Source organism: Zonotrichia leucophrys, chromosome 2 (assembly GCF_028769735.1).
Source record: "Zonotrichia leucophrys gambelii isolate GWCS_2022_RI chromosome 2, RI_Zleu_2.0, whole genome shotgun sequence".
Classification (NCBI taxonomy): Eukaryota; Metazoa; Chordata; class Aves; order Passeriformes; family Passerellidae; genus Zonotrichia; species Zonotrichia leucophrys.
In genome coordinates, this window is record NC_088171.1 from 43,828,080 (window position 1) to 43,854,824 (window position 26,745).

Consider the following 26,745-nt stretch of genomic DNA (forward strand, 5'->3'; position numbering starts at 1 on the left):
AAGAAAAAAGCACAGTACAAAAACATATGATGGCTGAAATCAAAATGACAAGGTTATCAGCATGATAGATCAAATACTAGTAATTTATTTTGGAATGTATTTGGATTTTGAAGGTGCTGCAGCTGGGAAAAGATTTGAAAGCTAAAACAAGGACAAGCAGAATTTAAATCCTGATAGAAATCTAAAATTTAAATAGCTGGTTTTTTATTTAGCGTCCTTTACAGTTACTTGATTTAGACAGTGTTACAGTAATTAAAATTTATTATTCTTGCTAACCATTAAAACCACAGGTCTTATTCAAGTTTTCAAATCAGGGTGAACACTTCTTTCTTTGCTCAAACAGACAAGTGGACTAACGCTAACTGGTTTTCTTTTTTTCCTTATTGCTACAGGGTGAACATGGTGAGAGTGGATTTGATGGCACTGATGGAGAGCAGGTAAACATTATCTTAAATGTGCAATGCTGCTAAAGACACCAACTTCAGGGTTCAAAGGTACAGATTTTGTGCTTTGAATGGGCTTTAATGCTGAACGGTAGTTCTGTTGTTGGGAGTCTAGAATTGTATATCTGATTGCAGTTGGATTCTGCCAGAAAAACTTGAGAACCTGATTTAGCAGAAGGAGCAAATAATAATTTTTATTCTTTTTCTCCCCTTTCTGAGTCTAGGGAGAACGTGGATTTCCTGGACCTTCTGGAGAGAAAGGCAGCAGAGGGAGATTGGTGATGTACCCCTTACAGTAATGCTTAGATTTTATGGAAACATCTTTCCAAAGTATCATGCTGTCTGTAATGACTGTGAGTTGTTTTTAATAGCTGCCTGTTCTCTAATATGCTGTCACTCCTGCTCTAAATCAGTGTAGCTCCACTGACTTCAACAGATCTAGCCCTCTGCTGCCACAGATACTATTTATAATTGTACCTCAATTGTTTGTGCTCTTTTTATGAATTTAGGGCAGAAAAGGCCCCAGAGGAGAACCAGGTGAACGAGGAGAATCTGGACTAAGAGGAGATCATGTAAGTGCATTTCTTTATTTTTACTATATTTCACTGATTTGCTCTTCAATTTTGTGATGGAGAGGTCTGAGATATTTGAGGATTTGAAGATTTTTTCACAGTTCTAGAAAATGCAGTGTTCTGCAAGAAGAATGGCATATTCTAGGAGTCCTGAACTCTTTAGATGTAGATGGACTGATGTGTTTTGATGTGTTGCTTGGAAGCAGATGTTTAAGCCTCAGGACTCCTGCTTGTTTATGATTTGTTTGTTTGTTTGTTTTCAGTGTAGGCAACATAACTCCTTTTGGAGCTGCTTATCATAGAATTTTAGAATGGCTTGGACTGAAAGGGACTTTAAAGATCATCTAGTTAGTTCCACCCCCCCTGCCATGGGCAGGGACACCTCACACTAGACCAGACAGTCTGATGGAAAGACCAGGAGTAGGTCAGTCTTCCCTGTTTGTTCCCACCCTACAGAGGAATTCTGGATCACTTGAAAGCCCTGCTCACTGACTCTTGGTTAACAATTCATAATGATGCAAAAGCAAGTTGCTTCTTCATATTCACATTTTTTCTTTGCATGTTCCAGAGACCTACATAAATGCATTCCCTGGACTAAAATTCCAGTGCAGATACCACAATTCTTGTCCTGAAAAGACACAACTTTGTCTTTTCACATATATTTCAAATACTTTGTTCCAAACATATATTGTGCTGACTCCTGTATTTAAAGCTTATATTGAAAAAAAAAAAAAGAGTTCCAGTGACATGATTATTTGCCTCTTTGAGAGATCAGGATTTCACCTGATCTAGCATTAAGTGGCTAAATGGAATTCCATTCTAGTGTAAGCCCCAAATGAAACTCATGAGTTATGATCATAACTCAATTAACTATACCAAATCAACCAGAACAGTTTCACCTTTTCAGTTTAATTTGTTGTCCTTTAGTCATTTTGCTTTTAATCCCTGTGGAAAAGAACTTGGTGGACTTTGCAGAACTTCCTATATTGAGCTCTTACAAGCATCATCATTTAAAATAGGCTTTTTATTCCTTGCTCTCTGCAATTACAAATCTAATTAATTCTATTTCTATATCCTTCTGCTGTAGTCAAAGTAATAAAGGTATGGTAACAGAAAATGCTGAGCTTCCCACTGATCTTTTTCAGGGAGATCCTGGGGCTAACAATAATGTTACTGGCCCTAAGGGTGAAAAGGGAAACCTAGCATCACAGGTAAGCAAGCTGTTCTATTTTGTGGAGAGAGGATTTGCATAATGACTAATTTCTACTGGCTGTCCAGTGACCAAGGAGGTTTTTGTTTGTCTGCAACACAGAAAGCTTTAGGAACTGCTTGATACAAGAAAAAAAGAAAAAAAAATTAAACATGTTTACAAAGACTATGGAAATATTCTCACAATGTAGAGATAATGGAAAACATGGATTTAGTATAAATATGTTATTCTTCCACAAATCTACATCAGTAGCCTGAAAGGCTTCCAGTAATGGGTTGTAAGGATACTGTTAAAAATGGTGCTGGGAAAAATTCATGAAGTACCAACAGACTATACTCATTTTGTTATGGAGCTGCTATTGCCTCAGGGTGGTGGGTAAACTCCATTTTGATCTGTAAATAGAATATAAGAGCTGGGATATGTGCTTATATAGTGATATTTGAGTTTTTAACAGATGTTTTAGCAAAACTGCAAGGAAAGAAGCATAACAGAAAAGCATGGCTTGCATTACCATTACAATTTTTTTGGAAAGAGTAAACAAAGCTGATAAGTAGTTGGACAGTAGCAAGAATTGATGGTGAATGAAAGCTTAAGAGGATGGCAAACATGTGGGGAAAATCCACTGCTTCAGAAGTCTCTTTCTCTCTGAACAAGTAGGATTGTATACATACATGTATGTCTATGCAGAATGTGCTGAAAGCAGTAGAAAAATTCAGAGGTTTACTTTTGGAAGAATAATTGGGTTTTGATGATGCTTTGAAAGCAAATCTCATCTTAAGTAGTCCAATTGAAAGGCTGAGTCACAAAAGATTCACAGAATGAATCATACTTAGTGAGAAATACAGATTATCATTTAGTATAAATTACAGAACCTTAGTATGACACTACTGATTGCAATGAAAATACTTAGAAGAAGAAACAAAGGAATGTATAAAAAAGAATGTGCATGTACAAGAAAAAGGAAAGAGTGTTAAAAGATCTTGGTCATTACTTTGCTTTGCAGGGAGACCCAGGCCCACAAGGACCCCAAGGAGAACAGGGTGATGCTGGCCTAGATGTAAGAATAACAATCAATATGGGGTGGAAATACCTGATAAAACACACAGTGGGGCTCCTACCAAGAAAACCCATTTTTGTCTTCTTCCTTTTAAACTACCCTTCAAACTCCTGCAAGGAGAGAGAAGAAAAATCTTCTAAAGTTTTCAAAGAGAAACACATTTGGCTTCAATTCTGGTAGCTTATATATATTGCAATGTGTTTTCTTTTCTTTAAAATCAGGAATTTGCATTCCTGTTAATTCCAGGTCTGATTCATGTAAAGCAACAAACCTTAAACTCAATTTCTTTTTCAATGAGCCTTAAATGCTTCAAGATTCCACCCTAGATTAATCTATGTCTTCTTTCTGCCCAAGACTACAAGTTTTCTATGTCTGTTCATGCATATAGATAAGCTCACTGGCAGCTGAGCTGCTCCTTTTTAGTTCACTGGAGATTGGAAATTGTGAAGGTCCCTCTTCTAGTGTCAGCATTGTGTCTAATGCCAAAGTCTGGCATGATCACTCCTCAATCATGCTGCAAAAACATCCTAAAGACCTCCTTAAGTTTGTGAGGTTTAGCAGTAACATTCACTAGAGCTGCTGAGCAGTGTGCAGCAGGAAGTTGTGCAAACCTCTGGGCTCATGGGGGAAAGAGGGCTTTTGTTCTCTTTGTTTTAGCCAAAGGGCAATTGACTGGGAAGATGTTTTCCAGAATTTTGTTGAAATGTCTCCTCTCTGCACTCATTAAGGATCTAAAACATTTTTTCTTTTTGAAAAGACTTCCTTGTGTTAAGAATTTCTGTCCCAAATCTACCTTTTTCTCATTTTTTTAACCTTAAGTCTTTCTGTGGAAATATTCTCTGCTTTCTTTAAGCTGTATTTGGCCTTATTGTATGCATAATGTGTTTTATGATAAACTGCTATTTCACATATTGCTCAGTATTCTGGATGTAATCTCTCCTGCCACTCCTTCCTAGGGTGCAGCAGGTCGAAGAGGCCCTCCAGGTATAAAGGTGAGTGTTTGACACTGCTGCTACCTATTTGTATGCAGCTACATGTCCAGCCTGAGTGTTTGCTCCTCTTATGGGAAAAATTTCATTGTGAGCCAAGACACAAGTGTTTAACAATCAAAAGTCTATTTCAAGCCGAGGCAGCTTGTGAATCTCAGGTGGATGTGGTGGAGACCCTCCTGACTTGAAGGATTTAGAACTGGAAGAGATAAAAGGACAGTCAAAATAAAAGGACAGTTACTTTTACTATTAGGGCAAGTATATGAGCATAGCTAGAGAAGAGACTGTCACTAAAGATGACAGGACTGAGAAGTCAGGCTGCAAAGTCTGACAGTTTATTCCTCCTTTGCTGCATGCACAGAGATATGTGTGATACACATGTGCAGCACAGATAGAATTAGGACAAGTTCTACACTATGCTTTGCTCAAAATAAACAGTGTTAACTGCAGCTCTGGCAATTGGCTCAAACATATAATCAAGGGTTTGGAAATAATTTCCCAAGTCAATATCTAGAAGAATGTAGGATGTACAGAATAGGTCGAACCCACTACATGCTGACTGATCTTTCCAGGAAGATCCTCTGGTAGAAAAACCTCTCATTTAATTGAGAGATAACAAAATCTCTCTCCCTGTTAGGTGGTAGCCCCAGTTTTCCTAGATTTATACCCCACAGAGTCACAATGAAAGAAAACTTTCCTGAGATGTACTTAGTAAAGACATCACTGCAATTCTCTTAAATGATGGTCCAGATAATGTTCTTGGAAAAGAAATCTTGTTTATTCCAGGGTATGAATTACAAAATACAGTTATCAAAGTAAATCTAAACTCAGCTATATTCAAGGGTGGGTTAGTGCAAGTAAAAATTAAATTCTAGGTATTCTCAAGTATAGTTTACATGATTGTTCTAGAAAACCTTGCTTTAGCACAAGTGGTTCCCATTTGACCCAATCTCTTTGCCAAGTTGCTAACACAGATAAGGAAGATGGTATATTCCATGATACAGCATTTCCCTCTTTATCTTAGTGTGTATAAACCCAAGGAAACATTGCAATTTTATGTACAACATTGTCAGTACCAACAGGGTGGAATATAACTTGAAGTTCTGCTGTGTGTTTGAGTCTGAGGAATTGGTAGAGTTGCAGCTTCTGAATGAAAGTGCCAACCAGCATTTTGAGTAGGTCAGGTGTAAAATATTAATAAATAATAGCAAGAATAACCATAGTGATGCAATATAGAACAAAAATTTCAGTGAAGGAAAAGGACTGTCTTTTATGGTAATAATATTTCTTCAGCAGCACAGTGTTTGATTTGTCTCTGATTTCTGGGCTTCCTGTCCCTCTCCTGTTGAGAGGTTTTTGCTATACCTTTATTACATTTTTCCTCTGTGTGGCAGCCAGATAATGCAGATTTTTTACATTTAGAGTGATTCAAATTAATATTTCACTGGGAAATGTCAATCAGAAGGGACAGTCCTACAAGTTCCCTAAACTGCACTCTGGTCACTTCCAAAGTTTTTGCAATACACATGTATGCTGTGTGCCAAAATTCCTGTCCCGCCTGGTTTCTGAAAGCTCCAATTTGGATTTCACTTTGAGAATCCAAAATTTTCACTGAGGCATTGCAGATAGGAGTAGACTGGAAGATTTTGATACTGTCTACCAGCAGGGAGAAAGCACCATTCTTTGGCTATTGCCAGGATCAGCATAACTAGAAAGAATGTAAGCATTTTGCAGTTGTTTCCTATTTCTATCTCAGAAATTCTTTACAGGGTTTATGAAGACATTTTAGATTAAAATATTGAAGAATATTCATCAAGTCTGCCTCTTAATTATTCCAATCTTTGCTTGGTCACTCAGAAATCCATTTCTTGGGTAATTAGGAAACTTGGTGCTTTTTTTTTCTTTTCCCTCTTGGATTGCAGCTGATATCTCATGAATGTTTGCATTATTCTGTCACCTACCAACAAAAATAAATAGTCCAACTAAGCTACGGTTGGTAACAGGACCAAAACTGAAGTCGGTAGGAATGGATCTTTACTACATCTTGGTTGTACTGACAAGCACAAGAACCTTATGTGGTTAGAAAATAAGAATGTTCAACTTGTTTAGTAAATTCACAGAATATAGAGTTAGTTGAACCTTTTCAAATAATTGAATCTTAGTTGAGACAACCCTCTTCATCTCCACGGAAGCCCCCTTAGCCAGTCATGCAGCCACGCGCTTTTCTAAAATGTCAGGGAACAAGAGAAATTACTGAAACTCACTGCAACAGAGAACTTTCAAACTGTTTTCATTCAAGTACTTGATGATCAGCTTTGACTTCTAAAAGAATGTAAAATCATTTGTCTGGGTCAGTTGAGCATTGAAAGGTAGGTACTATCAATGATCAAATGCAGGTAATGTAGATATCACTGAAAAGATGTAAAAAGTAAATGGCAAAGAGAATTGCACACTTCTGTCTTCCACATCTCTGGAGAAGCAAGATGGAACAATCAACCCTGCAATACAACAGGGGCATCCATCTTTGGGTGAGATTGTGGGTGTTGTGTCCATCCACTGAGATCTCTTTCATGGCAGGGTGTTACAAAGCTGCTACAGAGCATAGCTCTATCAGCAGGAGTTATGAGAGCTTCACTGTGAAGCTCTCCTGGTGTCCCTGGGCCAGGAAGCAGATCCACTTAGTCTTGATATTTGTGGGGTCTTCAAGGGTCCTTCTGTGGACCAAAGTATCCTGCTTTGTAGGGAAATTAGATAGGGCCAGTCCCTCTGGAGGAGGAAGGTTTTGTGCTGAAATGGGATAAAGAAGAATCCCTCTTTCAGGTAGATAGATAGATAGATAGATAGATAGATAGATAGATAGATAGATAGATAGATAGACAGACAGATAGATGGATGGATGGATAGATAGATCGATCGATCGATCGATCAGGTAGATATTGGTGGTGACATACTCAGAGATGAATAATCAAGTTAGAGACAGTGAGCCAGAATTCACCCACCTAACACAAAAGGATTTGTTTTAGGTTCAGCTGTTAATAAAAAGCACTGAAATAACATCCCCATCAACAAATTAATTAACTTCTCTTGCAGTCAGCATGAGCACACTGCCGTTCACCATATCCTAAAGAGGACTCCTCCCAGCATGTGCAGTTCCAATTGACTGTGCCTTTCTGTGATAAAAAACAGGCTAATTTTTTCAAATAGTTAAAATAACCTAAAGAAGCACAGATAGCCATTCTTAACAGTTAGAAGTAGTCAGCAGGCAGAAGGAATAGAAGGTGTGATGTGGTGTCAGAGAGGTGTTGGTCACAGACAAGAACAGCACTGCAATCTGTGTGATGGAAATAAAGCAAAATAGTGAAGAGAAAAAGGAAATTAACTTACAGAAAGGCAAGAGAGAGAGGAAAAGGCAGGGGAGAAAAAAGGATAGCAATTTTTCTGGGTTTTGATTCAAAGTAAATTTAAGTAGCTGAAAACTTTAAATTGGTTTTAAATTTTAGTGGAATGTGCCTAAGATATGTATCCATTTTTTTTATAGTCAAAATTATTTTTGTAGAAATCTATTTCGACTTGATTTTTTACATCTGTGAATATCATATACTTGCTGATGTTCTATTTTACAGTTTTCCTACTCTGGCTATAAATTAACATTCTTTTTTGCTTTCGGCTTTTTTTTTTCTGTTGTTATCTTTTGTTTCATTCATATGGTGCAGCATGAAATTTCAGCCTTTGAAATTCATTTTTCCTCAGAAGATTCTTTCCAGAACCATCTTTTACCCAAGAATCTTCAGGCATATGTTTATGATTTTTCCAGTGAAAGGGGATCTACAAGGCCTGTAATATCTTGATGCTAATTGTCACCATTTTACTCAATCCAGAAGTTAGTGAGTATTTCTTATGGACATCAGCTAAACTGACTCGTCCTCAGATGGCAACTTTATGAAGATGGGAGCAGGAAATTTTGTTTTCCATCATCAAGGCAGATTTTATTTGCCTCACTGAATAACCAGAGTGAAAGATGGGGAGTAAAAAGGGGTCAAATTCTAGTGTGATTGTGAAGTCATTATTCCCCCCAGAGCCATTTCCCATGGATAAGGGGAAAGGGAATCTGACCTTGTGGCCTGGCTTTATGACTTCAGGTCTCCACAGTGGACAAAGGTAATGCACAAATATTGCTGAGACATGGTGTAAATGTATTCAGCAAAATAAAACTGACCTCTTCTGCTGCAGCTTTTGTATTCATCACACCCTCCAAAAAACCAAAGAAAAGCTACTCCTCTGCTTTTTATTTGAGTTTTCTTCAATAGGAATTTGAAGCTTTGAAAATTGTTTGAGATCATTGAAAAGCATTCTATCAACTGTTACTCTGTACAGATACTAGATTATCTTTTGATGTACAAATGAGAGAGACTAATTTGTCTGTGTTCACTGTTGTTTTCTTGGGTTTTGTTCTGGCAGGGTGAGCAAGGAGATCTGGGAGAAACAGGTTACCCAGGAGAAACTGGTCTTCCAGGCCCCCAGGTAAGTAATAGAACTTCTGAGTTGTTTTTATGTTAGTTATGGAGAAAATAAATTTTCTGCCTTGATGTTTTGTTTGTGTTTTGGAAAGCTTTGCTAACTTCAACTAATGAATATTACAAGACTCCTTCTTGGCAAATCTTTTCTGTAAGCCTAAGGAATTAAATGTGACAAGTTACACAGCTGCAACTTCTAGTGAAATTAAAAGAGGAGCATGAGTAGCAAAAAAAAGTAATTTAGCCAACACATCTCCAACTTACATGATATTATCAAGCAGAAATTGTCAAAATGAATTAATTAGAAATTGACAGCAATAAATACATAAAACCTATTGCATTGACAAAACCAGTGAGAAAAGCCTTGTGTTTAAAAAATTTGCTAGGTGGAGTAATTTTGAACAGAATTATTGTGATAGACTTCTTATAGTAGCTTTGAGTTTAAAGATGCTCTTAGATGCTTCTAACTTTTAAAGATGTTTAAGTTTAAAGATACCTTTAACTTACATTTTAGGATGGAGAAAGCATGCCTGGTTGATAGAAGGCTGCTAATGGCTCCCTTGGTATCCTTAGACACCTCAGTGGGTCTCTGAATCAGACTGTCAGGCCATCTCAGGTGCTTCAAACAGGCAAATCCTTATAACAAAACAGCAAGAAGTTTCACCTGTAAAATAAAGCTTGTGAAACAGGCCCTGGGATTCTGGTCATTGCAGCAATATGATAGTCATTGAAGGGCTGTTAGCATTGAACTGACTTTTTGTTTCAATGTCTTCTTTACATCAGGGCCCAAAAGGACCACAAGGGATCAGAGGACCTCCTGGACCACAAGGCATGCCAGGCCCTCTGGTTAGTTTTAAATAATATATTCCACTTGTACCCTTTTTTTCATTATCACTGATGGGTTGTTCTTATAAAGAGTTTTCAAAAAGCTTATAAAAAGTAGAAACAGGGATTTTTGGTGTAATACTTAAGGAAACTGATTTGCAGTCTCATATGGTAAAATAACAGCCTTGAAAATAAATTTAAGTGTGTGAATAGCAAGTGCTAGGTTGTGATGAGGTTGCAACTATTGAGCTGCTGAACTGTCTGCTGAACTTCTCACTTTTGTGATGCATGTTGATTTTGGGGATTCTTGTTCTGGAATTACACCATTGTAACTCAGGACTGAATGTCCTATGCTGTCAACCTTGATCATCTGTTTCAATCAACTAATGATGCTCATGTTTACATAACCAATTATATATGTACATTAATATTTTTTACACATATGCCTGTATTCACTAGCTATCTATGTAGATAGAAAATAACATTTATGTCATACTTGATGAAATTTTGAGAATTTTATGGCAGTTGTACAGATGACAGGAAATAAGTAGAATGATAGTTTGACCAGTAACTCTTACTTGTGGTCCTCAAAAGCCCAATATTTTTACTGTTTCCATAGTAATTTGAAGCGGCAATGAATCCTTGAGTGAGTGAGCCCTTGATTTTTTCATTGTGCACCTTTTAACTGATGCTTTCTTATTACAGGGTAGTCTGGGGATGCCTGGTTCACCTGGCTCTGTTGGAAAGTTAGGTGTAAGAGGAGCAAAGGTAAAGATTTTCAAAGTATCTAATTGCAGCAATCTAATGGTGTCATTCATTCAAGACAGACCAAAGAAGCATGGACTAACAAAGAGTTAGTTCAGTGCTGTGAAACATGTGTAAAATGTTACATTTTAAAGATATTTTTCACTTGCATGGCAAGACAAGTGATGTGCTTAGGGTAATCTTACACATATCAGAACTACACTAAGAAGTTTTTAGTGTTGCCATGATCACTGTCATTAATTGCTCTTGTGGTAATGGTTCTGAATGGGACCTGCCTTCTCACAAAATGGAGCAGAAATAAGGCAGGGCAGACCCTTGTGGTTTTTTGATGATTCCTAGAGTCTGTCCAATCCATTGAAAATACTCACCAGTGAATCATAGAATATCTTATCTTGGAAGAGATCCATGAGGATCAAGTCCAACTCCTTGCTTCTTGCAGGACTACCTAAAACTGAACCATAAATAGGATCATTCAGATGCTGCTTGAAGTCTGACAGGCCCTATGCCATGACCACTTTTCTGGGGAGCCTGTTCCAGTGACCAACAATGGATCAGTGACTTCACCCTTAGGTGAAGAACTTTTTCCTAATGTCCAATCTGACCTTCTCTGTTCAAAGAACCATAGATGCTTATTTTAACCTTGTTTTTCTAAAGATTCCAAACCAGTCCAAGGAACTTTTGCTGTTTTGGTGTCTATTTGGAAGGAATGCACATGTTGAGAAGAACTGAATAAACATGAAGTCAAACAGAAAGGCTTATACTTATAACAACAGGTTGCTGGCACTGGAGTTCACATATAATAAATATTATCCTTATTTACCTTTCATTTATGTTTGTTGATATGTGATATTTTATTTAATAGAAATAACTAAATTTAGGTGCTGTTGTATATTTGGATCTAAAAATCACAAATAAAACCAGCCAGCTAAGCTTTTCCATTTCTTTCAAGGGTTGTAACCTTTAGCGACAGAGAGCTATCAGAAGGTCAAAGTGCTGCCATGAAAAGAATTACTGTGTGAAAACATAATTAAAACAGTGACTAACATTGGGAAGATATATGGGAATTTCCATCATACATTCGGTTTTTTCAGTCTGGTTTTGTGCTGTTTAATATTAGGGCCTTTGTTAGAAAAATGTTCAGTTAGAAAGTGAAAACTAAAGTGGAACTGAAGAAAAGAAACCCTGCAAGAGGGCTGAGAGCACAGTGCAGACAGCCTGCCTGAGAAATATCATTTGCTATCAATAGGTGCTTCAGACTGGTAGAATTCCAGAATATGTCCTGCTACCATTAATATAATTTTTTCCAAACCCCACTTTTTTTTTTACATTTGTAATTCTGTATTGCAATGGGAGTTTTATTGAACTTTGGGGTTAGCTGCATGAATGCTCAGCATATTCTGATTTGCCAAGTCCTTTCCAGTTCTACCACCAGGAACAGTCCATGAAACATGGTCTGCAATGGAATACTTTTGCCCAGCATCAAGTAGTCTATAAAATGTATAGGCACACTTCAGTTTAACAGGCAGGTTTGCATTTCAGAAAGAAGAATTCTCTTGAATGAGGCAAACTAATGTCTTTTGTGTTTCAATTATAACAGGGTGAACCTGGTGACCCTGGAGAGAAGGGCTTAGCTGGACCCCCTGGACAGAGAGGCATTCCTGTGAGTTTTCTGCCCTAATTCAGGACCCCTGTATTTTAATACCTATCCATCTGAGTCAGGAATGTCCATTCCCTTCTATTTTCTCTATTTGATACAAATAAAATTATTTCACGTTTGGTTCTCAATTTCCTTATAGACACCAGATTTCTTGTGGGCTAATTTCCCCTCAAATTCTTTAGAAGAAAGTATGTGAAAGGTAGGGCACACAGTGGAAAGGAACTATGACCTCTATCCCTGTTTTTCCTCTACAGTTTTTGCCATTGTTTGCTAGTGTTTTTAGATTGTGTTTTGATAGCTTGTCCAGCTTCATGAAGCTTAGTAGTTTGGCCAAGTCATTGTAATGGGACAATCTTAATTCCAAAATGAAACTGGATATAAACCTAATCCTTGATTAAAAGCTAACTCATAACATATTTAACCTACACAGGGCATGGATGGCAGAGATGTCTATGGTCCTGAAGGAAGCAAAGGAGCAAAGGTATGTGCTTGTCCTGTGCTTCAAGTCAGAGAGCCTCTCAGTCTCCATTCTACTGTGTTACCAAACATGATCATCCATATTTGATTAAAAAGGAAAATGCAAGACATGCAAAGTGCATTCCTAAGGTTCAGTGAGAGGCTCAGGATTACCACACTCCTTGTGAGACATACTTCCATAGGATATTCTTTGGAGGACCACTCACTCTTACTCTTTCCCTGATGTCTGTATGTATATATGTGGAGGATTGTACTTGCAGTGCACAGTGCTTTCTTCCCACTTCAGCCTGCCTGACTGAACATTGCTCTTGACAAGTGTTGGGGGGCTGGACACTATGGGCTCTTTTAATTTGTCTTGTTTCAGAGGAGGGATTCCCTAACTACCAAGGTGGGGATGATACTCTCCAAACATCCTCACTGTTTTCATGTGAATTTTTTCCTTGTGTTTCTACTGTCAGCAGTAAGATCTGAGGATTAACCTCTGGATTGTTAAGAAATTCTTATAATTCCCTTCACAGTGCTGAAAAAAGAGTAATGAAATGCCTTCTTTTCTAAAATTGTACAAGAATTCAGCTCAAATAAAAAGTATACAGAAAGTATGAAGTAAAAATCATGGTTCCAGTGGATCAGTCCATGAGCAAAGTGGTCAGGATATTGGAAACAGCTGCAGATCTCCTTTCAAAGATTTTGTGCAATATTGCAACACTAGTCCCTTTTTGTTGCTTGTGAAACAGAAAGGGTCCAGTGAATCTCACTGGTAGGCCCATCTGTTTCACTCTCCCTTTCTGTGAGAGAATCAGAGTGCTGCAGAAAGCTGCAGAAAAGATACGAAAGGCTTTCTAGGAGCCTCTCCAACAGATGAACTCCTTTTTCTTAAATGGCTCTTTGGTAAAGTGGCTCTTGATACTTCTTATTTTCCAATCTCTTTTCTTACCTTCTTAGCTCTAACAGTTTTCTTTGATGGCAGGGTTTTATAGTTTACACATGAGTTATATACAAGAGGACAAGGAAATATATAAGTAGTGTGAATTCCAATGTTTAGAAAAGATACACTTCACTTCTGATTGGTTTTGGTGAGAGTTTCCCTATTTCTCACGGGTGAACAAAGAACACACTAGAAACTGAAGTAACTGAAAACAGTTAATGAATTGACTTCTAGTAAGCCAAGGGAATATTATGTTATCATTGTTTAGTCTGGGTAGTATAAAATTTTGAAACTACATTCAGACACTGAGTTCTGAATCTGAATTCACATGCTACATGGGAATTCCTCTGCATGTTATTAGGAGGCATGAATAAGTTATGATAAAACACTTACTTGAGAAATGGAATATTCGTGAAAAATTTAGAAACTGATAGAAATTCTTAAAATACCCTTCCTGTAGATGAACAAGGTATTAATCTAAAATTATGTCATTCGAGACCAGAGTAGCAGCCACTATTGCTTGGACAAGTTGTAAAGCTGAGAATAATTTTGAAAATGTTTTTTGTTTAAAGGCATCAAACACTAACCAGATCACAAAGTTCTAGATTCTTATGAAGTTTTTGTCCTTTCTTTTCATAGGGAGAATCTGGATTCATAGGATATCCTGGTCCAGAGGTATGACTAAATGGGTGTGTTTCATTTATTTTTGTCTTGTTTTACATTATTCTTCTTTATAAAAGGTTGCCTGTGTTTCTGCTTGTCTTCTCCTTTCCAATAAATTCTGGATTTAATCTATTTTCAGGGAGAAGAAGGAGATCAGGGCATTCCAGGAGCTGAAGGACCCAAAGGAATTAGGGGTAGAAGAGTAAGAATGATAAATCTGCTAACTCTGTGAGAGTTCTTAAAGTAAAACCCTTACACAAAAAGTGGTTTTTATCAAAAGTTTTAAATTTGTTAACACTCTGATCTTTTATTGCCATGATTTAGGCAGGAAGTCTTGAGAAAGTGCTGGTCAAAATCTTCAGAAGTGTTAGTTGCTAATAATTGTTAGGAGTGGTAGACTATCTTTATGAAAATGCAGGATTGAATTCAAAGTATCATTACAGAGGGTTTTTTTCCCTTGATGAAGTTTGGTACCTGTGCATGCAATTATAAAGAATAATATAATTTATTTCTATTTTTAGGGTAATTCTGGCACACCAGGTTCCCTGGGAGATCCAGGTGACCAAGGGCCATCAGGACCTATGGTAATTTTTTTTTAAATAAATTTTTTATTTTTAAAAAAATCACCCTAAAATTGCTCTTAAAATTACTATTAGATTAGTGGAATATCTAATAGTGTTTCACATGGTAAACTATGTTTAATCAGCCTGGCAGTTGCACAGAGTTATGCCTGTGGATGTGTGTGCACAGGAGCACCTGCTGCTGGAAATGAAATTGCAACAATACAATGCTGGCCAGAATTTCTTCCACAGTATTTGGTATTTTCTTCAGGCTGTGTGAATATCTAATTGAAAGAACAGAGAATACTGAAATATAGAACTGAATAGGTCTGCTGAATGCCAATGCTCTTTTATTTTTTTAAAGAAAAGCCAGGTAAAATGAAACTTGCAGTTGCAGGCACTTATTTAAATCTTAAATTGACTATAACCTGTTTATCCATAATACAACCAGATGTCTTGATGTACTTTCCAGTGTCTGTGTTCTGCATTTTAAGCAACAAAATGTTTTATTCTCTATCTAAGCAGGTGAAAGGATTAAGGATTTCAATAGGATTTAGGACTAACCCTTTAAGTAGTTAGGAAAATCCCTGCATGTGTCTATCTTTATCCAGCGGCAATTCTGAAAATTAGGTCCCTAGTGACCAGAAACAATCCCTACTGCTAATGATTTTCTTGTTAAACTTTCTTAAGCTTACTCTTTCCATTTATATGTGGAACATTGTTGGTAATACTGTCTTTACCTGAATAACATGGATCACAGGATGCGCATGTCTTAGTAAACATTTTTTTCCCTTCTCATTACACTGTATTGGTTAATGAATGTACCTGTCCCAATTTATTCTATGATGCTGGGCACAAGAATGTTAAGAGTGCCAGCTGGATTTCATTACCCTCTCTGCTGCTTGGCCACTCACAAAATTTACAGATAGATCTTGTGAGTTGATGAGCCACAGCTGTGGGCTTTGCCAGTCCACGGTCCAAGAACTCTTCAGAGGTATTTCAAGTTCAAGATCTCCTCTTCAGGTGAGAATAGAGCTTGGGGTGTATGGGCTTGGTGGGGTTATTGCTGTAGCAGTGCATCAGTGAAATGAGAAAGTGGAAACCCTGTAAGAGGTGTAAGAGGTAGGAAAGCAGGAACATGTACAGGTGGTAGACAGAGCCAGCCAAAACAGGCTTGTTTCATCCATCCTTGCTGGTTTGGTTATCCATATGTGTCAAGTCTGCACCACTGACGTGACACCACCACTGATTTGCTATCAGTAGCATTCTTTAGGCCATTCACAGTTAACTCTTGCTGAACAGTACCAAAGAACATGAACCTGCTGGGAAACATAAGAAGAAAAAAGCATGGAATGGCAGTGATGATGCTAGCAGCAAGACAGCAGAGGAGGTGAGGAAGGCAGCTCAGGCAGATGGAGGAATGGAAGGTTAACTAAAAGGGGAAAGAACAAATATGGGGACAGGGCTGTAATTTGGAGATGTAAGGAAGTATACCATTTTGGTAAACTGTAGTGTTATGGTAGAGAGAGGGTGAGGAAAAGAAGTTGGATGGGTAGTTCAAATTTTCCTGCTGTATCTCACTGCGGCTCCATGGGAGTAAGGCACATTTTTCAGTAGTCTTCTCATGCATCTGAAATGCACACATGATGAGTACTCAAGCTCCCTTGAAAATTAGTTATTCTACCTATATTTCATTCCTGTTATGAAGATTTAACAATACTTTTATTTCAAAAAAAAAAGATACTTGGAGTGCTGCTGTTTTTCCACAGCTCCCAAGGAGAAAGTTGCAGAGTAGGCAAAGGTGTCATGATGTGTGTATGGTCTGCATACACAGGATTTTTCAAGGTAGAACTGTGGGGATTGTAATGTGAAAGAGGAGAGAGAAAGCTTGTCACACACCAGATGCTGGAAAATATGTGAAGTGCAAATAACAGGACCATAGCACAGAAACTGCTGTTTATAAGTGAACCCAATTCTGAATTATACTGCTCCCCAAGAGCAACAAGTATTAAACATTTAAAAACCATTAAGGAAAATGGACTGAAAAATAAATCTGACAAGTAGCCTGCAGCTCTGGGCAGGTCCACAGAAATCTATGCAGGAAACTGCTGTCTCCTCTCAAATTCATAAATGATTGCTGGGAAACACTGTTTGCCTGCATTTTCTTTGGGCTACAGAGTAATACATGGGAACACATTAGCAGGGTCTGATTTTTTTGGCTTATGTTTAATTTGTTTCAGGGTGCCAAGGGACCGGTGGGCACCATTTTAATGGAAGTAAGTAATCATCTTACAACTAACTATACTGCATGGAATTATCTGGTTTAGTTTCTATTGATAATCACTGACAGCAATGAGCACAGTTAGCTGTTATAAAATAGTATCTTTTCCATGTGCTTGTCAGAGTGTGCAGTGGGTTCTTCCATTCTGCAAGCAACCAAGGAATGAGAAACATTTATGCATGTGGATTAACACCATGTCCAAACTTTTACAAACTATTGGACAATTAATATTCATTTATCTGTTTCTTCACTCGTATCAGTTTACACAATAGCTCATATTAGGGTTACTATTTCTCTTCTTGTAAAGGAAGGCATTTCTTCAGCAACAGTTATTTTCACTGAGAATTACAGCGCAGGATTTCTTCAGAATCCTAATCCCATGTTAAACGAACACTTCTGATTAAAGGCTTCATTAATCCTTGCATGGATGACTACCTGCAGGCAGAACTATTGCAGGTGTGTTCTATGTCCAGAGAACATCTCTCCTCCTTCATGGGCTTCTCACTTCCTATGTGAGTCACTATTGGAATGCCCATTGTTTATGGAAGTGCCATTGACTGATGATATCTTAGATCAGTTCACTACAAAATAAAGAATAGATGGCACTCATTCATAAAGAATTTAATGATTGTTTTAATGCTTCAGAACATCATTAAGTGCCAACAGAGCACGTCTAAAAAAAATGTGCCTAGTTTCTGCAGCAAGGGTAGAGAGTCCCTATACTATCTGTTATAAAAAGGGACTGGACTCTGTGGTTCTGGATTTATTGTAATGAAAGTTATTTTAGGAGCTGGGATACAACCTTCAGCTCAAACCAGCTCTAAGATTCCCAGTCTGGGGTGGTCTGGGATTTGCCATTAATTCCTTTTTTTAAATTTTGAACCTGCAGCCTTGTGAACTTGTGAATTTTACCCGAAAAAACTGCCGTAAGTGGGGAACATCTTCTTTTACCTCTGATTTCACCTAGTCACTCTTCCTGGATGGAACAGCCTTCATTGGAAACCCTATAAACTGGTAGTTTTTGTCTGGGTTCAGTTTAACTGGTAGTTGTTAATTGTAAGGGGTTTTAGCAGGTGTATGAAGCAGACTTATGCTTTTTGCTTATTTTTCCCATCAATTTATTACAAAAGTTCTAAAAAATATCTCTTCCTCATTAAAGATTAAGTAAATCTTTGGCATTGTGCCAACACCCTTTGGGGTGCTCTCTGAGAAAAGACAGTATTTGTGCATCAGCTGTCCCCCAGATTAGGTGTGTTCATTCTCAGATATGTGTGCTCAGCAGAACCCAGGATAATTTTTTAAATTCTTATCCAGTAAAACTGGACTATTTTGACTATTTGATTGTAAAAGAGGAATGTGGTCTTGCACTGACAGACTGTCAGTTGTCTGAACTTTGGCCAGGCTCTTCATTGAAAGCTAGTGAATAAGTCACTATTTTAATGCATATTAGTCCTAAATAATTTAATTGCTCTCCCTCTCTTCCTTCCAGCATGCTCATCAGGTAAGCCCATCTGGTCTCTGAATATCCATTATTTTATAGATTTGAAGAAGAAACTAACAATGTTTGAGTTGTGGAAAGGTTCTCATGTAACTTTTCTGCTTCGATATACAGACGCATGCCCAGCTTATCCAACTGAAGTGGTTTTTGCCTTGGATATGTCTGATGATGTTACACCAGCTGCATTTGAAAGAATGAGGAACATTGTTATGTTATTGCTGAAGACCATTAAGATCAGTGAAAGCAATTGCCCAACAGGCGCTCGTGTCTCGGTTGTTTCTTTCAATACCAACATGCACTACCTCATCCGATTCTCTGAATTCCAAAAGAACAACTTGCTGCTACAAGCCATCCAGAGCATCCCACTAGAGAGATCCAGTGGAAAACGAAATATTGGGGCAGCCATGAGATTTGTTGCAAGACATGTCTTCAAACGTGTTCGTCAGGGCATCCTCACAAGAAAAGTTGCCCTGTTTTTTGCCAATGGTCCATCACAGGATGATGTAGCCATCAGCACAGCTGTGCTTGAGTTGAGTGCCTTGGATATCACTCCAGTTGTTATTGCCTTCAGTGAGGTGCCAAATGTCAGACGTGCCTTCTCTGTAAGTACAGCCTGTTGAAAACTGAGTCACTCACCCACTTGCTGAGTATCTGCTAGGGTCTGAGTGAATCTTGTTCTCCAGCCAAAGTCCAATCCCTTACTAGAAAGGGGTACATTAAAGATTACAATTTTAACAAAGCAGCAGTGATTCACTCGACCATAGTGATCACCATCTGACCTTTTTCTGAACATGAATTTTTAATGTCTTGTACTTTTAGAGAAAATCAGAAAATAATATTCTGTTAATTTCACTTATTTGCCTATGCCTTTATATTTCTGAAGTTGTAACAAATAATAAAAATTTAACTAACAAACTTTGGCTCTAGTTTCTAGAAAAATTAGTAGAAAGCTTCAAGCATGCCTTCTGTTTTTTCAAAAGAAAATTAAATTAGCAAAGCCCCTCTTGATATCTTTATTGCCATTTGTACAGGAGAAAATTATGAAATTTTGTTTTAAAATATGACTTCATCTAAAAGATAGTAAAAAAATTAACAGTCCATTTTAAAAGGTACAAAAGGAAAGGAATTCTATATTTATTTAAGGTTTCATAATATAGATTGCATGTTCTCCATCTTTTGAATTTATTTTAATATCATCTGTGCTCAGTTTTAACTTTATCAAAGTAAAATTCATTCCAGCTGCTGTTTCCTCAAAATTGTTCTTCTAAAAGGAAATATGTTTACTTGTACATGATAAAAAGTGCAAAACTTGGAGTATAAGTTCTGATCTAGCACCATCTAAGTCAGTCCTTTATTATTTATGCTATATTTATTCTCATGCAGCCTCATATTTATTAGTTGATTCATGTATTTTTCTGACTAAATGATAATTTAGCAGAATGAAAAATTTCTGCTGACACATGAGGAGGAAACTTATGGTTTATTGCCTGGGTTGTTCCACAGGATAAACAGGAGCAAGAATCAGTATTTTCTTTACTTAGTATAAGCAGATTACAGCTTTGGATGCATGTGTTGACATCTGGTGACTTAACATAAATCTGTCTTCAGAGTAGAAGAGTTTAAAAGAGCTGCTTAGCATGGGAAAGGCAAAAAATTCACTGCCCAGCACTCCTTTAAGTTTACAGTGATGGCAAGGCAGCCAACCTCATCACCACCCCCAAGTAAATACAACTTCCCTTTTCCTTTCAGATGGACTTCTACCCTTGCAATTGAGAGGTGGTGTAAATCTCTATGATCCTACAAGTCTGTAGCCACAGATACTTGCTGTCTTTACTTTGCTTCAGGAGCTTCAGTTTAGGGACCACGTGCAGCCATTGCCAATTCTAATTCCCTTGAACAGTTCTATCTGTAACATTCTTTACAGACTTTAATCAGAAATTAATTGTGTGGTGTATAACACACAAAGCCAAAGTTTAATGCAAAGAAGTAATTATTTCTTTGCTTACCATTGTAGCTTATTCATATATGTTCATTTCCTGTGATACTGTGATATTTTAGAGCCATTTTTATTTTAGTCCACAAGGAAATACTTTTCCATTGGATCACATCTGGATGGGGTTGGATGGTGGTCAGTGAAACTGTAGAATGTTGGAGCATCTTCTGGGCTCCTCAGGCATTTCTGTGGTCAAATCTTCCACTGTGAAAGATTGTCTTTCTTCAGGTGATCCCAGGAAACACATAGGTCACTCTCACGCTAGAACTTTCTAATGCTAGAATTTTCCCTCCAAGAAATCATATTCACTCTTTGTCCCAGAAAAAGCTGAGATATTCTGCCCTTTCCTCTGTAGAAAAATAGCACCCTATTAAGAAAAGAAAAAAGTGATAATCCTTCCCTGGCAGAAAAAAAAGAAAGAAAAAAAGAGAGTCTTCATATATTTCATCATTCTGCTTAATGTTGCTTTTGTGTCTGCTTTAAAACACAGATTGATGACACAAGAAGATTTCAGTTATTTGTTTGGGAAAGACAACAAGACGAAAATTTGGAGGCCATCACATATTGTACACTGTGCTTTGGTAAGACATTTTGCAAATTGCATCTGTTGTATTGTCTATTTACCATTTCAAAAACAAATTCTATAGCTTTTTTTGGTTTTTTTGCAATGTGGTGGTGGGAATTTTTCTGGTACACCTTAAACACACCTGTGCATAAATATGAAAGAAAAATTTTAATGAAGTGTGCACTGGTCAGAATCTGACTGCCATAAATGGTCCTACAAGGAGTTTGCAGAGATATATTTAGAACAGTGTGGTTGGTTGCATGGAGCAACTCAGCTCAGCTCTGCAGCCCATAGGGATGTCTGAGTGTTCCCATTCTAGGATGGCTATAAGACAGTGCTGTGCCTGTTTCTTATAATTTCCAAGAGAAACTTCACTCCTTTAAAGAGGAAACTTTATTCCTTTTTCTGTCTCAACATTCCAGCCAGTTGAACCCTTCTGCACCTGGGCCTTCTTACCCTTTGTGACAGATCATTTTGTGGTTACAGAATACCACTGGTGAGGAGTTACAATTTTAACTTCCTCTTCAGTGGATGTTAAGAAATAGAATCTCAAAATCACAAAAGCTGTTTAATTAATTTCTGTCTCAGACATGTGAAATGAATTCCTGTGTTTAGCATTTCCTTTATAACAGAAATGCACTTAAAATAGCAATATGATTTTTGGAAGGCAGGCTCATTTCCTGTAAATTCTGTGCTGTGAGAGGGGGAGAAGCTACCAAATGATAATATGTCAAAATGTTGAACAATGATCTGAGATGAAAAAATAGAGTTTGATTCTGTGTCCTTTACAATGTTCAGATTTCAACAGAAGAAAATTTCTCCAGGGAACTGTTATCTATGAAATTTTTCCTTATGAATGTTTTTCTGCTCTCATGCATGAATAATTTCCCCTGGTACCTCAAAACCTTCTTCAGCAAGACTCATCTGTTGTTCCTTACTAGAACAAAAAATATTTCAAGCTCCTGTTACAAATGGAAGTAGGGGTTTAGAAAAGTCCTTGCCTTTTGCCCAGGCCTCTGGCAGCAGGCAATAGCATTATTGAAGAAGCCAGAAAAAAAATCCACTCTCATTCACAAGTTCTTTAATAATGGCTGATTTGGTCTATTATAGAATTAATTATTTAAGTAATAGACAGAAAACTAAGAGTTATAAGGCTTAAACCAAACTAATACGACACAGGAATGAGGACAAAAGGAGAAACTACTAGTAGATGTATACAGCATGAAGTTAAAGGTACCTATTCATGGCAGCATTTGATGAGTGATCTCTCTGTCCTTATCTCCTTATCCCCTGCCCAGCTGTGGAGGGATTGTCTGGCATCCAGACAGGGTCAACCCACTACAAAAACTTTTTTTATTTTTCCTCAATTTTGATCTAAAAAAAATCAAAACAAACAAAAAAACCCCCAACTAACCAACCAAAAAAAAAACCAAAAAAACAAATGAAAAAACCTCTAATCAATTTGGGAGCTGCAGCAGGATTTCTACACCCCCTCCTCTCTACCATAGAGAGTTGGTCCATAAAGAGATAACCTAGAGGCTGATTGGCCCAGCAAGGGGTTATCTCTGGTTCCAAAAGGGCTCAGGCCTCAGCTAAGAATCATCAGCTTTGTCTGGAGAACAGATGTGGGAAGAGATGCAGGAAATATTCTTGACTGGAAGACACTGTTTAACGAACTGTAAAAGACACAGAGTTATCACAGAGGCAGAAGCCTTCTACACACACACACTGAAACTCTGGGAGACCTCTCCCCAGGGCCTGGATGCAGGTTCTGTGGTTACTTCCCTGGGGATTGAGGGAAAGGGTCTCGATGTGTAGGTGCCCCACCAGCAATTGGATGGTAAGATACATTGAACCCATTGAAGTTATATTACTTCTTCATTAGCTGTAACAAACTTGAATTACAAATATTAATTGAATTTATTACTAACAAAAAAGAGCAGGCTAACAAAAAGTAAAATTAGACCTTAAAACCACCTTCCTCCCCACTCTCGCCTTCTCAGCTCTACTGTCTCCCTACCAGCAGCACAGGGAGATGGAGAATGGGGCTTATAGTCAGTTCATCACACATTGTTTCTGCCAGTGCTCAGGGAGAGCAAGGGGTGCCTCCCATGGGAGATAGTTCTTCATGAACTTCTTCAACAGAAGTCCATCCCAGGAGTAACAGTTCTCTGCAAACTGGTGCAATGTGAGTTCATCCCATGGGCAAGAGTCCTCTCCAAACTGCTGCAGCATGAGTCACTCTTCCATGGGACACAGTCCTTCAGGCACAGGGTCACAAGTATTGCCAGAAAACCTGCTCCAGCCTTGGCTCCTCTCTCCATGGGTTTGCAGGTCCCTGCCAGGAGCCAACTCCAGCATGGACCTCCCACAGGTTCACAGCCTCTTCTCAGGCATCCACCTGCTCTACTGTGGGGTTCATCCACAAGCTGCAATTGCATCTCTGCATCCCCATGGATCTCCATGGGCTGCATGGGCACAGCTCACCATGGTCTTCACCAGGGGCTGCAGAGGAATCTCTGCTTCAGTACCTGGAGCACCTCCTCTCCACCTTCTCCACTAACCTTAGTGTCTGCATAGTTGTTTCTCTCATATATTTTCACTTTGCTTTTCTCTGCCCACACTTAAATCTGCACAATAGCATTTTTTGGTCTTCTTCTTAAATGTTATCACAGAAACATGTCCACCATTTCTAACTGGCTTGACCAGCACGTCTCTCTTGGAGCTGGCTGGCATTGGCTCTGTTGGACATGAGGAGGAGGCTTCCATCAGCTTTTTACAGAAGCAATCCCTGTAGTGCCCCCCACTACCAAAACATGGCCATACAAACCTAATACAGATCTACAGGACTATGTGAAATTTTTATAAATCATTGCTTTTGTTGTATTGTTAAATAGTTCACCACCTATTGGGTCTTCCTCTTTAGATAAATGCAATCCAAGAACCAACTGTGAGGTGCCTTTTTCTCCCCTGGTTCAGATGGATATGGATATAACTTACATCATGGACAGCTCTCGCAGCATTAGCAGGGAAGACTTTCAGAGAGCCAAAGACTTTGTGAGCAACATGGTGGATCAGTTTGTCGTTTCCTCACAGCCCAATGAATCATATGGAGGCATCAGAGTGGCACTGGTGCAGCAGGCTCCCAGGGGCTTCCTGCCTGACAGAAACCAGACACCTGTGGCCTTGGAGTTTGACCTAGTCACATACAGCAATAAAGATTTGATGAAGAAACACATCCAAGAGTCTGTTCACCAGCTGGAAGGGCCATCAGCCATTGCTTCTGCTCTACAGTGGACAGTTGAAAATGTATTCTTTAAAGCCCCCAGACAAAGAAAGCACAGGGTCATATTTACAATAGTCGGAAGCAAAACAAGCACATGGGACAGAGAAAGGCTGAGAGAGATTTCACTCGGAGCCAAGTGCCAAGGGTTCACCTTATTCACTCTTGCACTTGGCAGTGATGTGAGTGGCAGTCAGCTGATGGAGCTGTCCAGCTCCCCCACAGATCAGCACTCACTGACACTGGGCAGGTTTGCCACCCCAGAGATGGTGTATGCTCAGAGGTTTAGCCGGGCATTCCTAAATCTTCTACAACGTAAGTATCACACAGCAGCATTTGCTTCACTTGTGGAAAAAAAGACAAATGTTGTGTAGTCAGTGTATATGTGCTATCATTCAGTTCCTGGTCATAACTTTGCTGCTAATGGTTCATGATTAGTTTACCTCAGATGCTGGACATGAATAAAGGTGCCAGTAATGACAGAGCAGCATTCTATTCTAAAGCAGTCTATGTCCTTAAGTTTTTATTTAATGTGTGGCTTTGTGTACTCCACTTTCACTAAAGACAGACCATTCTTCAGGTAAGAGAACACTGTCATGTTCCTGATTTAGGCCCACATTTCTCCTCAGACCGTTGACAAGTCCAGATCTACTGAGCTGTTTATACCTATTTAGGTTTTGGGACAGGTACAAGATAAATATTTTGCACATTTGACCTTAACTTCTCTACAGAACAGAGACAGGACTTACTTTTCAAGACACATTCATGAAGATGCTTAGTCTTAGATACTTTGACATGGAAACAAGAGAATAGCAAAAAGGAAATTGCCATTTACTTAAAATTCTCATCATAAGCATATGATTAGAGATGTCAAAGTTTCTATAGAAGGATAAATAGTGTATTAAAGAGTAAGACAAAATATAAAAGGTTGGTTCAGGAGTCATTCTCATCTATCTGATATCTATAATATTTTTCATTTTTCTGGGCACAGTGTCAGTCACTCTGAATATAGTGTGTTACTTATTGAAAGATGCAAACTCCAGTTCACAAAAACAGCCATGTAGTGGTTTTTATTAATCCTACTTTTGAGGACTTTAAAACTCACTCCTGCCACCTGTGCTTTCTCACAGAAGAAATGAACAGTTATCCTTCACCTGAACTTCAAGAAGAGTGTGAAAATTTAGATCGGGGAGACATACAACAGGAAGCATCCGTGACTGAAAGGTTGGAAATTCCTATTTAACTTCTTGAGTGCATACCTCTGAATGTAAGATTTATCCCTTTGGGTTAGCTGTTACATTCAAAGTAGTTTTAACAAAAATGGGATTGGGGTCAAAAGTTTTTTCATGTTTTTCAGAAGGAATGAAAGGTCATATTGGTGCTAAAATTTTTTTCCCCCTCTCTCCTTGGAAGAATACCTTTTCCTGGAATGGCTGAAAGTGGTTCCAGTCAAGTTTTAGAAGACACGGAAAAAAATAAAAGTAGAGTCATGAAGAGGATGAAAGAGAACACCAAAGAGCCTGTATACACAGTGCCAGAAATGAGAGATGATTATGAGGAGAGTGCATATTTCACAGAGGAAAATGCTAAAAGGGAAAAGCCTCAAGAGTGTGGAAAAGCTCAGGAGAAGAACAAGAAAAACTTAGAGACCACAGCAGAAACTAGAAGTGGCTGTAATGATTATGGTATGATTCTAGAATATGAAAATCTTTTTTAATTTAGTAAAAAGACTAAACTGTGAAGGACTCAATTGAATATTTTTACACGATGAAGGATTTCCAGATACATTTTTTCAAAGGTTTTAGTCATCACATGTTAGTATTTAGTCCAAAACTATATAGTAGTTAAAGACTGAACTACAGGTGTCATTATAACTTCAGTTTTGATTTATGAATTTTGTAACAATATCATATAAAGTTCTAATCCCCCTTACTAAAATAGCCAATAATTTCAAAATCCCCAAGTTGCTCTGTAATTAGTAACTCCTGCTGCTAATTTAGCTCAACATGGAGGAATTAATTATATTTCTGCTACAGTCTGTTCCTGTAGGAAGAACAGGATCCATCAGTAGAGGTATCAAAATATATATTCTTCATGTTTTTAACTGTACTTTGGAATGATGCATTTTTCATTGCAGATTTGCCATTAGATATAGGCATGGGAAGCTGATTGTGAGATTATTTGGCACCAACGTTCTTAAAACACTATTGAGTAAATTTATTGTTTAAACTACAATTAGAGATAATTTATGTGAAAATAAATGAAAAGGTGTCTGCATAGATTTGAGTGCGGTTGTTCATTTATATTGATGTTATCCCTTCGTTTTTCATCCCTCTCCACCCAAGAATAGTTCTGGAATTGTAGCCTCATTCAGGATGAGAGAGGATCAGTAACAGGAAGATATGTTACTGTTTATACTTTACTAATAAAATATTTCCTTTGATGAAGTAGTCATGGTCACTGCACTT

General features: G+C 38.0%; 1 protein-coding gene across 1 annotated transcript; it reads left to right on the plus strand.

The window, feature by feature from the left end:
• Nucleotides 1–402: 402 nt before the first annotated feature.
• Nucleotides 403–26,188, plus strand: COL6A6 (collagen type VI alpha 6 chain). Its single transcript, XM_064703185.1, has 19 exons — nt 403–437; nt 668–1,015; nt 2,161–2,226; nt 4,239–4,274; nt 8,730–8,792; nt 9,569–9,631; nt 10,316–10,378; nt 11,973–12,035; nt 12,463–12,513; nt 14,074–14,109; nt 14,237–14,299; nt 14,619–14,681; nt 16,898–16,933; nt 17,828–17,864; nt 18,479–19,038; nt 20,920–21,010; nt 23,921–24,592; nt 25,408–25,501; nt 25,691–26,188. Exons 6-19 carry the CDS (start codon nt 9,617–9,619, stop codon nt 25,992–25,994), a joined length of 2,148 nt encoding a protein of 715 aa, XP_064559255.1. The 5' UTR covers nt 403–437; nt 668–1,015; nt 2,161–2,226; nt 4,239–4,274; nt 8,730–8,792; nt 9,569–9,616; the 3' UTR covers nt 25,995–26,188.
• The last annotated feature ends 557 nt before the right edge of the window (nt 26,189–26,745 follow it).